This window comes from Meles meles, chromosome 17 (genome assembly GCF_922984935.1).
Source record: "Meles meles chromosome 17, mMelMel3.1 paternal haplotype, whole genome shotgun sequence".
NCBI classification, from domain to species: Eukaryota; Metazoa; Chordata; class Mammalia; order Carnivora; family Mustelidae; genus Meles; species Meles meles.
In genome coordinates, this window is record NC_060082.1 from 53,204,619 (window position 1) to 53,220,127 (window position 15,509).

A 15,509-nucleotide genomic window follows, 5' to 3' on the forward strand; every position below is an offset into this window, starting at 1 on the left:
AGCATTTTTCCCTTATTATATGCTTATAAGAGAAAACTTGGAAAACATAGAAAAGGCATAAAAAATGAAATTAAAATTGTCAAAATCCCACCATATAGAGATAAACACTTTGTATAAAATTCTAATTTATCTTCTCTCAGATTTTTGTGGTACAATGTACTCAAAAATGAAATAAATCTTCATAATCTGTATCAGGCTTTTTCTCCCATTTATATTATAAGCCCCCTTATCATCCTTAAAAATAATTTCTAAAAACACAATAGTTTTGAAAAATGAAAATTAACAGTTCAGCTCCAAATTAGGTTAACTCTAAATTAAACTGGGGATAAAAACTATTCCTACATTGTAGATACACGATGCTCATGTAGAAGAGAGAGAGAATATATATAATGTGCATTTGACCCTACATTATGACCAAATCTAGGTTATAGTACCTTTTCCAGATCCATTTTCATACCAGTTCAAAAGATTAGGGGGCAGAAAATACCATATTCTTAAAGTAAGGAAATAAGTGACTCAAATTCAGGTAGGATAAAAAAGAAAACAAGAAAGGAGATATTAGGAGAGTAATTTTTCTAGAGAGCAAATGAAAACGAAAAAGGAAAGAATCTCCCCTCAAAGAGACTATGTATCACTTGCCAAATTTGGATTCCTAAACTCCAGACAAGACTGGACAGAACACAAATGAAAACGGGTTGCCCATAGTCATTCTTCAGCTGTATTGAGAGAAGCAGTCTGTCATTGCTACAAAAGAGGTCACTCCTAGTCCATTAAAGAAGCTATTCCTTTCATTTCCTCTCTGACTCTGAGCTTTCTACACAGACATAATCCCACATTCCCAAATTCATTTTGTTTTAAATCTTCATTTCAATAAGCCAAATGAACAAATTTATTAAAGGAAAATAAACAGTACGAATTACTTTAATATTTATATGCCATAGTATTGTTCCTGACGCCTAGTGTCTTGATTATCCCTGCACTATTTAATAGTCATCCTTAATGTTCATTTTGTAATAAATGGTACTTAACTTCTTACTAAAATCTTTATTTTCCTATGAAAAAGTACTATAGAAAAATACTTAATCTATTCAATTTTAACAGGAAATCAATTTTAAACCAGAAAGAAATAAATGGAAACTCTAACTACTTACAGCAGCCTTAGTCTGAGAAAGTGCATCCCACGATGTGGTTATATCTGCTGGGAAACATTGATATTTACTGAATCAGAATCTCTAAAGTAGTCCTCAAAATCTGCATTTCAATAAGCTCCTAAATGCACTCAAAATTATGAGAACCATTTTATTAGGCAGAACTATTTCTCAGCAAATGCTTTATTATATTGAACCAAAACAGGGTACTTGGGGCTCCTGGGTGGCTCAGTGGGTTAAGCCTCTGCCTTCGGCTCAGGTCATGATCTCAGGGTGCTGGGATTGAGCCCCACATCGGGCTCTCTGCTCAGCGGGGAGCCTGCTTCCCCCTTTCTCTCTGCCTACTTGTGATCTCTCTCTGTGTCAAATAAGTAAAATCTTTTTTAAAAAAATGGTACTTTTCCCATTCTATAAAGTCAAGCTTCCTAGTATATGGTTTAGAGTTGTATTAGACACTGATCCTATTAATTCTTAGGACAACATCCCCATTCATAGCCCCATCAGACAACTCCAACAACAGGCAGATAAGAGCCCTTCAAATATTACAAGGCCACCTAGTTCCCTTAAATCATCTTTCTCTAGGATAAACAATTTCATTCCCTCCAAATGTTCCTCATGTGACATGATTTCCAGATTCCCTCATAAACCCAATAATCTTCCTCCAGATATACTCTAGTTTGTCAATGCACCTCAAAATATATCATGTCCTAATTAAAGTAACCCTTGATGCATCATTAAAAGAAAGTAGTTCAATGAGACTTTGCCTTTTCTTATCTGTGATTTTTTTTTTCTTATCTTTACAGTCTAAAACTGTATTAGGAGCTACATTACATTTGTTGACATTAATCAGAATTTCCAAGAAACTGTGTGAAACTAATTCTACATATACTGATTCTTTTTTATGTCTTCATTTATAAGTTTGCCATAGGACACCTCTGAAGGTGAGGTACCTTGCACATTTAAAGCAAACTGAACCTAAAAAATTTTCCACTTTATAAATCAAAGGCAGGCATTAAGTTCTGAAGTTTAAAGAAAATAAATCATACCTTGAACAGTATCCTTGCTTTGAGAGTTCCTTGGATTTGGTAAAGGCACCTCTTTTGATTTGCTGCTCCTCATCCTGCCAATTTACCTACAATCATATCATCAGCATTCATTAAACACCAATATTATGATATTAGTAAAGAAAATACTCTCATTTATCTTAACTTTCATGAAAGTCAGAAAAAGATTTATCTAAATTATTGTCAACTCTACAAGTTATCTTTATGCCTTCTAGAGTCCCTTATAATCTACTAACTTTATTTTTCCTTGGAAAACTAAATCCTTAAGAAGTCTATCATGACCACTTCACACCAACTAGGATACCCAAAAACAAACAAACAAACAAAACAACAACAGAAAATAACAAATGTTGATGTGGAGAAACTGTAACTCTTGTGCACTGTTGGTGGGAAGGTAAAATGATACAGGCTCTATGGAAAACAGTATGGTAGTTCCTCAAAAAATTAAAAACAGAATTAACCACATGATCCAGCACAAAACAAATGAAAACAGGGTCTCAAAGAGACATTTGTACATCCATGTTCATAGCAGCATTGTTCACAATAGTCACAAAAGTGAAAGCAACAAAACTGTCCATCAACAGATGAAAAGGTACGTAAAATGTGGTATAAACACACAATGGAACATTACTCAGCATTAAGTGGAAAATTTTGCCATATACTATAATACAGGTGAACTTTGAGACATCAACTGAGATAAGCCAGTTACAAAGCCAAATACTATATGATTCCACTTCTATAAGACACCTAGAGTAGGCAAAATCATGGGGAGAAAAATAGTGGTTGCCAAAAGCTGGGGAAGGGGGGGAATGGGGAGCTATTGCTTAATGGGTATAGAATTCAGTTTTACAAGACAGAAAGTGATCCAAGACGGATGGTGATGGTTGCACAATAAAATTTTTTTATAATTTTTAAATTTTTTAATAAACATATAATGTATTATTAGCCCCAGGGGTACAGGTCTGTGAATCGCCAGGTTTACACACTTCACAGCACTCACCATAGCACATACCCTCCCCAATGTCCATAACCCCACCACCTCTCCCTACCCCCTTCCCCTTGGCCACCCTCAGTTTATTTTTTTTTTTTTTAAAGATTTTATTTATTTATTTGACAGATAGAGATCACAAGTAGGGAGAGAGGCAGGCAGAGAGAGAGAGAGAGGAGGAAGCAGGCTCCCCGCCAAGCAGAGAGCCCGATGCGGGGCTCGATCCCAGGACACCGGGATCATGACCTGAGCCGAAGGCAGAGGCTTTAACCCACTGAGCCACCCAGGCGCCCCCTCAGTTTATTTTTTAACATTAAGAGCCTCTTATGATTTGTCTCCCTCCCAATCCCATATTGTTCCATTTATTCTTTTCCTACCCCTCAAACCCCACATGTTGCATCTCCACTTCCTCATATCAGGGAGATCATATCATAGTTGTATTTCTCCAATTGACTTATTTCGCTAAGCATAATACCCTCTAGTTTCATCCACGTCATTGCAAATGGCAAGATTTCATTTCTTTTGATGGCTGCATAGTATTCCATTGTGTATATATACCACATCTTCTTTATCCATTCATCTGTCCATGGACATCTAGGTTCTTTCCATAGTTTGGCCATTGTGGACATTGCTGCTATAAACATTTGGGTGCACGTGCCCCTTTGTATCACTATGTTTGTATCTTTACGGTAAATACCCAGTACTGCAATTGCTGGGTCATAAGGTAGCTCTATTTTCAACTTTTTGAGGAACCTCCATGCTGTATTCCAGAGTGGTTGCACCAGCTTGCATTCCCACCAACCGTGTAGCAGGGTTCCCCTTTCTCCGCATCCTCGCCAGTATCTGTCATTTCCTGACATGTTAATTTTAGCCATTCTGACTGGTGCGAGGTGGTATCTCATTGTGGTTTTGAATGCTATAAATTATTTAATACCACTAAATTATGCACTGAATATGGTTAAGGTGGTACATTTTATGTTGTGTATTTTATCACAAAAAAAAAAGAAAAAATTATATCATGACTCAAAGAGAAAGATCACCTGCTCATGCTGACTAGACAGCTTGGTAATAGTCATTTTTTCCTATGAATATAGAATTATTCTGGTATAAAACTCACAAAACACTGAAAGTTTGGAAAATACAGGCAAGGAAACTCATTCCTAGTCCCCAAATCTTAAAATGATCATTAAGCTATTTTGCATAGTCTCTTTTTCCTAATTTTCTTTTTTTTTTACTCTAATTTATGTAAAGAATAAAAAAATTTTATTTTTGTGTCCTACGCTAGATGTTTGTGGTAGTTTTTAAATATATTCATAAATTCTATGATACTCCTTTCTTCAAGTAGAGGTTAATTTTTCTTCCATTAAATGTAAGCTGGACTTAGGGATACACTTTTAACAAATCAAATGTCATGGAAGTGACAATATGTGACTTTTCAGTGGAGGTCACAAAAGGCATTGCTTGTTCTCTGGAGTTACACAGCAACAGATTACCAGTACAATATTCTGCCTTATCTCATTACAAGTAACACTGAAATGAACATATTTGTATCTGTGAATTTTTGCTTATTTATCTAGAACAGGATCTACAAAGGGGATTTACAAAAAAACAGGGGATCCTACAAACAGGATCTACAAAAAACCGAACTGAAGAATGTGAAGAACATGCTGCTCTTTAGATCCAATGTTAAACTGTTTTCCAATTTGTAATTTACAACTGTTCTTATTTACAATGAGCCTACTAGTTTCATTAACCTCTTTTAATATTGAGCATTATATCCATTCTATTTACTTTTCCTCACTTAATAGGCAGAAAATGGTTGTTTTAATTTGAATTCAACAAACTGCTGGCATAGATCTGCTAGCCATAGATCTCAACCTTAGTTCTTCATGTGGGAATTATCTTTCCACGTCCTTTGCCCATCTACCAACCAGGATTATCATGTTTTTCTTATCAATTTGATGAGTTCTTTACATTATGAATATATGATCTTTGTCACATTGGTAAAAATAATTTTCTTCAACCACTGTTTGCAAAGGCAGTTCAGTATGTTGTATATTAAAGAACCTAATTTAAATTTAAGAAAAAGATGGGGCATCTGGGTGGCTCAGTCGGTTAAGCCACTGACTCTTGTTTTTGGTGGGGGTCATGATCTCAGGGTCATGGAATCAAGCCCCGTGTTAGGCTATGTGCTCAGCTTGAGACTCTCTCTTTCCCTCTCCCTCTGCTTCCGCTCATGCTTGTGCTCTCTTTCTCTAAGATAAATAAAATCTTTTTTAAAATTACAAATTTAGGGGCGCCTGGGTGGCTCAGTGGTTTAAGCCGCTGCCTTCAGCTCAGGTCATGATCTCAGGGTTCTGGGATCGAGTCCCACATCGGGCTCTCTGCTCGGCAGGGAGCCTGCTTCCCTCTCTCTCTCTCTCTGACTGCCTCTCTGCCTACTTGTGATCTCTCTCTGTCAAAATAAATAAATAAAATCTTTAAAAAAAAATAAATAAATAAAATAAAATTACAAATTTAAAGAAAACGCTACCTACTAAAATACAAGCACATAAAACTGAAGGCATAATTAATTTTTAGGGAAGGTAATTTCAACCAGTCAATAATCATTTTAAAATTTCTTTTAGGGCGCTTGGGTGGCTCAGTTGGTTAAGCAACTGCCTTCAGCTCAGGTCATGATCCTGCAGTCCCGGATCAAGTCCCACATCGAGTTCACTGCTTACAGGGAGTCTGCTCTCCCTCTGACCATTCCACTCTCATGTTCTCTCTCTCACTCCCTCTCTCTCAAAAAAATAAATAAAATCTTTAAAATAAAACAAAATTTCTTTTAAAAAACTTCAAAAATGTTCTAAAAATAAAATTTGTCCAATCCCCAATGGGGAGGGGAGGCGAACCATAAGAGACTATGGACTCTGAAAAACAACCTGAGGGTTTTGAAGGGTCAGGGGTGGGAGGTTGGGGGAACAGGTGGTGGGTGATGGGGAGGGCACGTTTTGCATGGAGCACTGGGTGTTGTGCAAAAAGAATGAATACTGTTACGCTGAAAAAATTAATAAAAAGGGAAAAAAAAAAGAAAAAAAAATAAAATTTGTCATAAATTATACAGTATGTCTCTAAGAAATGTCAATCTAAGTTTTAGAAAGAGATAGGAATGACAGAAAAATTAAAATCAACACATATGCCAATAGTTTAAAATTTTTCCAACCACAAAAACGTCCATCAGTGATGCCTTCATAGCTCAAAAAATTAACTCATTTTACTTTCCTTCTCATAAAGATAATTTTGGCCTAGCGAACTATCAAAATGATAACAAACATGAGTTATTCCATATTACTAAATAATTTGTCAACTATTTGACAAAAGTTTTGAGCAAAACTCTCTTTGCTTTGAAACTAAAATAAATGCTAAAATATATAGTAATTCTCAATTTCCCAATGAGAAGAAATATGCCAAAAATTGCATTTATGTCCATAATCTTTATATTCAGGGGCCAGTGCTGATAAGAAATGTGTTTATAACTACTTCAAAATAAAAACCTTCTTAATGGTTAATCATCATCAAATGCAAATGACTCAATTAACAGGAGTGTGACATTTATGTAAAACTTCATCGTATAAATTATAGCATATTCACCATTTAATATGAAGATGAATGAATTAGAACTACATGCTACAAATATGTTAGATGAAGAATGCCAGAAACAAGTGTACATGCTGCATAATTCCATTTTATAAAGTATCAAACAGGCAAAAGTAATCTATGGTGTTAGAATAGCGGTTACATACAGTTGGGCAGGAGGGTGGTGACTGGAATTGGAGCAAGTAAGGGCTTTTGAGGTACTGATAATATTGTTTACTAATATGGGTGCTGATTACATTAGTGTGTTCAGTTTATGAGACTTCCATCAAGCTATACATTTACATGCTTTTTCAATGTACATTATGCATCAATTAAAAGTATTTTCCAATAACATGCCTGGTTTAGGTTTATAATTACAGTTTTAATTCACTTCTATAATATAGCCAATTTCATGAATGTCAGTTTTTCAATATCTTACCTTTCAAAATCCCAGGTTGTCCCATACCTAAGAAGTGTAACTAAAAGAATCTATTAATCTAGGGTTCTTTAATATACAACATACTGAACTGCCTTTGTTTACAGTGATTGGAGAAAATTATTTTTATCAAATGTGAGAAAGGCCATATGTTCATAATGTAAAGAACTCATCAAATTGGTAAGAAAAACATGATGATCGTGGTAGGTAGATGGGCAAAGGACACGAAAAGATAATTCAGACATGAAGAACAGAATAGAATAGAATTCTATTATAAATAGAATGTATTTAAGTAGGACAGTTTTTTAAAGATTTTATTTATTTACTTGACAGACAAGAGATCACAAACAGGCAGAGAGGCAGGCAGAGAGAGAGAAAGAGGAGGAAGCAGGCTCCCCACTGAGCAGACAGCCTGGTAATGGGGCTCGATCCCAGAACCCTGAGATCATGACCTGAACCAAAGGCAGAGGCTTTAACCCTCTGAGCCACCCAGGTGCCCCCAGTTCTTTATATTTTTATCTTTATGTAAGAATATATATGTAAAAATCACCATTTTCTCTAAAAATAGAAAAACTGAGGAACAAGTACACTGAAAAAAATCTCATAGAAAGAACAATCTAATCTGTCAAAACTCTTACTATCTTTAAAGTATAAATCTCAATCTATAAAATGCCTTTTCTAACAACTATGAGATGACTAAATCAAACAGATTAAACTTATTCAAGATTGTTTACTGGGAAATAATGAAACTTACCTTCCCAGTTAAATATTTTAATAGGCAACATGACAACTTTATTCTATAGCCATATGGGAATTTTGGATTTATTGGGTATTTGTGCATTCTCTTTTGCCTAATCTCTCAAGAATTAAGAAAGGCAGACAAAAAACTACCATGACTACTTTTTGTCTCCTTCTCTTCATATTTCTTTTTTTTTTTTTTAATATTTTATTTATTTGACAGAGAGAAATGACAACTAGGCAGAGAGGCAGGTAGAGAGAGAGGAGGAAGCAGGCTCCCCGTGTAGCAGAGAGCCCGATGTGGGGCTCGATCCCAAGACCCTGGGATCATGACCTGAGCCGAAGGCAGAGGCTTTAACCCACTGAGCCACCCAGGCGCCCCCATATTTCTTTTTTTTTTTAAAGATTTTATTTATTTACTTGACAGAGGTCACAAGTAGGCAGAGAGGCAGGCAGAGAGAGAGAGGGGAAGCAGGCTCCCCGTGGAGCAGAGAGCCTGATGTGGGGCTCGATCCCAGGACCCTGGGATTATGACCTGAGCCAAAGGCAGAGGCTTTAACCCACAGAGCCACCCAGGTGCCCCTCATATTTCTTAAATTAATGTTTGTATAACTCGATAGGATTATTTAGTACATAAAGGTTCATGGTTGTTATATTGTCATGTGGGTTTTATATTTCTTGAATAAAAAATGACAATCATTGTCTGTAGAGAACTATACTTTAGTATTCAATTCTATTTTGTATGCTATTAACAAAAAGCAAGTATTGCTTTATTCTATTATACCTGCTATATCCTTTCAATTCTAAGCTTTCTGGGACACTTTATTTTAGATGTATCCTGTATACAGAAAATAGAACTTTTTAATCCAGTGTAATAATCTTTGTTAAGACTAAGAATAGGGGGTGCCTGGGTGGCTCAGTGGGTTAGGCCGCTGCCTTCGGCTCAGGTCATGATCTCAGGGTCCTGGGATCAAGTCCCGCATCGGGCTCTCTGCTCAGCGGGGAGCCTGCTTCCCTCTCTCTCTCTCTCTCTCTCTCTGCCTGCCTCTCTGCCAACTTGTGATCTCTCTCTGCCAAATAAATAAATAAAATCTTTAAAAAAAAAAAAAAAAAACCTTAAAAAAAAAAAAAAAAGACTAAGAATAGGGAGGGGCGCCTGGGTGGTTAAGTTGGTTAAGTGTCTGCCTTCAGCTCAGGTCGTGACCCCACGGTCCTAGAATCAAATCCTGCATCCCAAATCAGGTTTCCTGCTCAGCAGGGAGCCTGCTTCTCCCTCTGCCATTCCCCCTGCTTGTGCTTGCTCACATGTACTCTCTCTCTCTCTCAAATAAATAAAAACTTAGGGAAAAAAAAGACTAAGAATAGGGAGAATAAACTTGCATATCAGTCACCTCATGCTAACATTTTTTGAGTACCTACTTGTGCAAAGAAGAAAAGAAGAAAAGAAGATGAAATGACCCTGACTGACTCTCCAACCTCACAGTCCAGTGTAAGTATTCTTAACCTAGGGATCCACGAGTGAAATTCAAGGAATGTATAAACTCTCTGAAATTACTCTATGTTATCACCTATGTACATTTTTCCAGAGAGAGACGTCATGGCCTTCATGACATTCTCAAAGAAATCCAGTAATCAAATAGGTGAGGTAAACATATACATAATATAACTGAGAAATATAATAATCTGGACAATACCATAAAACATGTACAATTACCACAAAAGGAAACATTGATTCTATTGGGGAGATCTGTTAAAGCTTCTTGGGAGTATATCCTTAAAGACACCATATTAATTAGGACATGTCTATTATGTATTTGGTATGAAGAAAAAGAAGGGACAGAGACTATTTTGCATCAGGATGCCTAATGGCATCAGCATACCATGTTCATAAAAGTTAAGTATTCTGTTATCTAGTAATAAGTCTGTCACAACCCTCCACTTCTACAATGGCAGAGAGCCATGGTTTTCTTATAAAGGCTTCTGAGAGTTAGACTAGATCATCTCATTAAGTTGACATTTTAAAAGTTATTTTATGAATTGTATTAGTAGAGCTAAAAACCATACTGTCAATAATTATGACATTCATGAAAGGGTTAATAAACTTGCAACAGCATGTCAGATTGCTTTATTTTCTAAGACTTGTTATCTGTGAAAGTCTAAATTTAAATGATTGTCAATCATCCACAAATTAGATTTTCTTCTTTACTGTGTTTTAAGATACTATAGTTAAGGCATATAAAAAAGGTGTAAGAAATAATAATATACATCTATGTACTCATCTCTCAGTTTAAAAAATAAACTACTGAAACTTGGCTAAGTCCCCTTTGTACCTCTACTATCCATCTCCCCCCATCCAGAAGTAATAACCACTATCCCAAACTCAATGTTTACCATGTATATCCTCCTTGGACTCTGAACATTTTCCAAAATACAAATGGCAATCCTTCCTATTCAGCACAAATTATCTCAAAGTATATCTTTAAAACACTATGTTGTATACGTGAAACTAATGTAACATTGTGTGGCAACTAAATATACACATATAATGTTCCCAAAAAGATTAAATGAAATTGTGTATGAATGTATTACAGATGTCAATCACTGTCTGCCCAAATATAGCCCTCTCTCTGAAGAACAAACACCCCCATTCCCATCCACAACCCCTCGCTCCCCTATAGCTGACTGAAGAACAGTGAAGAACTAACTCAGGAGTGGCCTATCCAGTCCCTTACCAGTCCCTGGCTAGAAGAGATCTAAGAGTTTTAGAATGGAATGTTAAGCAACTGAGTCAATGAGCAGTGAGGAGTCAAGATGAAAAATCATGATAAAAAGCAAGATGGAGATCAAAGAAAAACAAATGAGAAATCATGTAGATTCCCGAAAAAAGGAGAAAGTGGCCTTGTTCTTAGCCATTTTGTAGTTCCCATAATACCACTACCTCATTTTCTGCTCCTGCATTCCTTGAGACCTCTCTGCAGTCTTACAACAAACTTCCTTTTATTTCTCTTTATTTAAGGGGAAAAGGGACAAAAACCTAAAAATAAAAAGAGGATTCCATGAAATCATTCATTTCAGCCTCTAACTCATATAGAGGAAATAAGAGAAATACATGTGAAATATATTTCAAATACACTATAGAAAAAATACATTAAATACATTGTTTAAAAAAAGAGAAAGAAAATACAGAAAATTTCTATGACAATTCTTTTGAGAGAGGGTTATCTCTGGTCACCAGAAAACATTTTTTTTAATCTACTGAGAAAATTTCCCTTTATCCTTCAAATTCATTTTCTTATAAACAGTCCTTCAACTAAAAAGTCCATACTTTCTGTACTTTCTTTTTGTTTTTTTTTTTTTTTTCTAGAGAGACAAAGAGCATGAGCAGAGAAGGAGGGACACAGGGAAGCTGAGAGCATCTCAAGCAGGCTCCACACTCAGCATGGAGCCTGCAGGGCTTGATCTCACAACTCTGGGATTATGACCTGAGCTGAAATCGAGAGTCCGATGCTCAACCAACTGAGCACCCAGGTGCCCCAAAAGGTCCATTATTTTCTAAAGTCTGAAAAATTACTTTTCCTGATTTATAAGCTTCTTTTATGAAGATCTCAAAACTAAGTTTAAACATTATATACATATGAAACATTATATACATATGACTATATGTATACATATATAGTCCATCTGTCCAGAAAATCCAGAAAATATACCTTTGTATATTTTCCAGCTGGGTATTATTACTCTATTACATTTGTGGCTTTAAGCTTTCATCTTGAAATACTCGCCACTTTTGGGATCAGTCCCACTTTCCTTACCCTCTTGATTTTTTTTTCCTTAACTGATGGCTTCTCTACTTTTGCCCAATTCATCAACAGTAACATTTCCAAAGGTTCCATTCTTAGTCTTCTTCTTTCCTAGCTCCTCCTTCCCAGGCAAAGTCACACACTTTCATGGTTTCAAACCACTTCCCAAGTGTCATCCTATTTCTATCCTAGGTCTTTCTCTGAACTCTAGACCCAAGTTTTCAGTCTATTAGATAGTCCACCTCCAAATCCCACTGCCGCTTCAAATTTATCAAGTTTAGAACCAAATTCATTATTGTCTATCTTCAAAATCTTTCCTCCTTCTTCTCTTAGCAAATGGGGTTATCATGCACCCAGTTTATCTTTATCATTTCTGCTTCTCCTCACCACCATTTACTGAGTTACCAAGTCAATACTATCCTTAAGATATTTCTCTCATAAAATAGGCCTCCATAAAGCTGTTGAAAAAAAAAAAATTCAGGATATTTCTAATTCCTCTCTCCCCCTGACCTCTGTTCAGAGCATTTCTTTAGCCTAAATTGTGTAAAACCTTCCTAAATTATTCTGTTCCTAATCTATTTTCCATATAGATTATCCACAATTATCTTTCTGAAAACAGAATCTAGCAATTCTGCTTTTATAGCTCTTCAGTGACTATCACCTATGGGCTAAAATTCCAAATTCCTTAGCATGATGGAACTTAGGATCCTCCACAACTTTAGCTTACAGTCCTAACCCCCTTGCTATCTTCACTGTATACCACTTGTTCTTGTCAAAAAGACAATAGCTGGGGCGCCTGGCTGGCTCAGTGGGTTAAAGCCTCTGCCTTCAGCTCGGGTCATGATCCCAGGGTTCTGGGATCGAGCCCCACACTGGATTCTCTGCTCAGTGGGGAGCCTGCTTCCCCTCCTCTCTCTGCCTGCCTCTCTGCTTACTTGTGATCTCTGTCAAATAAATAAATAAAATATTAAAAAAAAAAAGACATGGCTAGAGTGCATTCCCTAAACATGCAGAAATTTTTATTATCTCCCTATCTTCTTTTCCTAAATTTTCTCCGGCAGTAACAACCTTCAAGTCCAAATGTTAATGCCATCTATTATAAATCTTTCCCCAACCATTCCTTAACTGAATTACTACTTCATCTGTTTCCCCAATAGCACTCTGTTAACTTTTTAAGATTTTATTTATTTGTCAGAGAGAGGGAACACAAGCAGCGGGGCAGCAGGCAGAGGGAAAAGCAGGCTCCCTGCTGAGCAAAGAGCCAGATAGCCTGAGCCAAAGGCAGATGCTCAACCAACTGAGCCACCCAGATGTCCTCCTTCTCCTTTCTTAGGGGTATTTTCCAGCCTGGCTTTTTTTTTTTTAAAAGGATTATTTATTTATTTATTTATTTGACAGATGGAGGTCACAAGTAGGCAGAGAGGCAGCCAGAGACAGAGAGAGAGGGAAGCAGGCTCCCTGCCGAGCAGAGAGCCCGATGCGGGGCTCGATCTCAGGACCCCGAGATCATGACCCCAGCCGAAGGCAGAGGCCTTAACCCACTGAGCCAGCCAGGCGCCCCCCAGTCTGGCTTTCTAAACCATCTCTTCTGCTTCTGTGATTATGTTTCTTGTTACTTCTGTTGATTTATCCCAGTCCTTCCCTTGTTTGTCCTTTCACTGGCAACCTTGCCTTTGATTCCTCTATTCTTTTCTGTTTAAGTTGAGATCATAACAGCTTTCAACACTGCCATTTGTTTTTCTGTTCAGGGAAGGTCTGTGTTGATGGAAAGGTAAATAAGATGTAGTCCTTAAGGACCATACAAACTTGTGGAGAGACTGATACACATGTGCTATTTGTAACTTTATAACTTTACCACATTGTATACTATTTGTTCATGTGTGTCAGGACATTGTGAGTGAGCATTAAGTGCTCAAGGAATATTTATTGAATGAATGAATGAATGAATGAATGCTGTGTTGTGTGTGTGTGTGTGTGTGTGTGTGTGTAATGATAAGGGCTCTTAAAAGGTAACAGTGTGTGGGACACCTGGGTGGCTTAGTTGGTTAACCCCCTGCCTTCAGCTCAGGTCATGGGCCCTGGGATTGAGCCCAACGGGGGTGTGGGGGGGGAACCATGAAGGCAGTTAATAGTTAATAATCATACTGACCATTTTCTGTGTTCCTTCTGTGTGGGCCAAGTATTGTATTGTTTTCCACATCTTATTTTCCGTCTCCATCACAACCCACAATCCTCTTCCTTTTCTGCCTTTTCCTCCACCCCTTTACCTAAATATTTGTTCAATGCAACTGGAAATCTTTATTCTTCTCTGCCCCCCCCCTCGTTCCCTTATATATTCTTGCCACAGGGTAAGAGAAAAGTGCACAATGCACCATTCCCCTACCATTTCCCCTATGCATTAAAACCCCTTATTTACCCTTTTCCCTCCTCCCATTTCTTCCTACTCCTTTTCTAGCAAAAAAAGAGCCTTTTGCTCTCTGTGACCCTAGAGAACATACTGCACAGAGAAACTGCCCCCATCTGGACCTGGCTCCACTCGGGGGTTTCTCTTGTCCTCTTCTGCTCTTTTCCTGATGTTCTTTTTCTCAGTGGGGTGTGTGTAACAAAACAGCCACGAGCTTTTGGGGACCTTTAGCATTTTCTTTTTTGTTTATAAAAACACTAAACACTGAATTCCAGAGAACCAAAAATTCTCTCTCCCTACCAAGGGAGAGGCATATCTTCTGCTCCATACCTTTTTCTGTTTTTCTTTTTCTTGCTAATGCTTTTAAAAACAAGTGAGTTTTTTTTTATATATAAAGTTTTTAAAGTGTGAAAGAGAAGTATTTATATATCTATTTTACTGATGAAGAAACAGTATCAGACTGACCATGGAAACAGTCCAAGGTCATTCAGTGACAGATCTGGAAATTAAATCTAGATCTCTCTGTCTCTCAAACCTCTGAAAGCCTCTAATGAGCATTCACATGATGCCTCTTTGAATATGCAAACTCAACCACCATTTATAACATTATCCCCTGTCCTCTCACATAACTTCATTAGAAGGCACTTGGCTTTCTCACCTCAATTCTATCCTCTTCAGAACCTCTGTTCCATTAACTTCAATGCACTTTAACTTCTTTAGAGAATGCTCATTTAACCTACATGTCTTGATTGTTATCAAACTCCCAGGAAAGGACAGGACTTCCTCACATTTGTCTACAGATGAAGCATTTTATTCCACCCTCCTTTCTAAACGGCAGGTAAGATGTTTCAGCAACCTCCTTGGTGTTGCACCAAACTCTTCTTCCACACTTATAAAAAACCTTTTCCTCAATCTGACCCATGCCATCCACTCGTTTAACAAATATCTGCTGAGGGTCATGTATGCAGTAGGAGTGAAAAGTACTAAGCAACTGGGGATATAGCAGTGAAAAGAAACATGGCCCCCAAAGGGTTACTCAGAAGTAAATATTCCACAGTAATATTGATAGTCAACAAATATTACAAATGGGATGAAAATAATTAAGGGTAAAAAAGGAAAGTGCCATGGAAGCATGTAACAGAAGGAAATTCATCTAATCTAGGAAGTGGAGAGGAAGGTGTCATCAAATCTAAGACCTAAAGGATGAATACAGGTGGGCAAGAAAGAGTTTTCCAGGCAGTAGAAGCAATATTTGGAATGGCCATGATACAAAAAAAGACACAACACGGTTTAAGAAATCAAAAAGCCCATGT

At 37.1% G+C, this 15,509-nt stretch overlaps 1 protein-coding gene across 3 annotated transcripts in view; it reads right to left on the bottom strand.

Moving 5' to 3' along the window:
* The window catches only part of CEP350 (centrosomal protein 350), a 154,375-nt gene that overhangs the window by 126,620 nt on the left and 12,246 nt on the right, over positions 1–15,509 (bottom strand). For 2 of the 3 annotated variants that reach the window (XM_045982218.1, XM_045982216.1), the window contains exons 2-3: positions 2,195–2,280; positions 1,152–1,198 (exon numbers count right to left, since the gene is read on the bottom strand). In XM_045982218.1, coding sequence (XP_045838174.1) covers positions 1,152–1,198; positions 2,195–2,267 — 120 coding nt within the window. In that variant the 5' untranslated portion in view covers positions 2,268–2,280. The remainder of the gene's footprint in view (positions 1–1,151; positions 1,199–2,194; positions 2,281–15,509) is intronic. The other variant, XM_045982217.1, reaches the window with a different exon arrangement.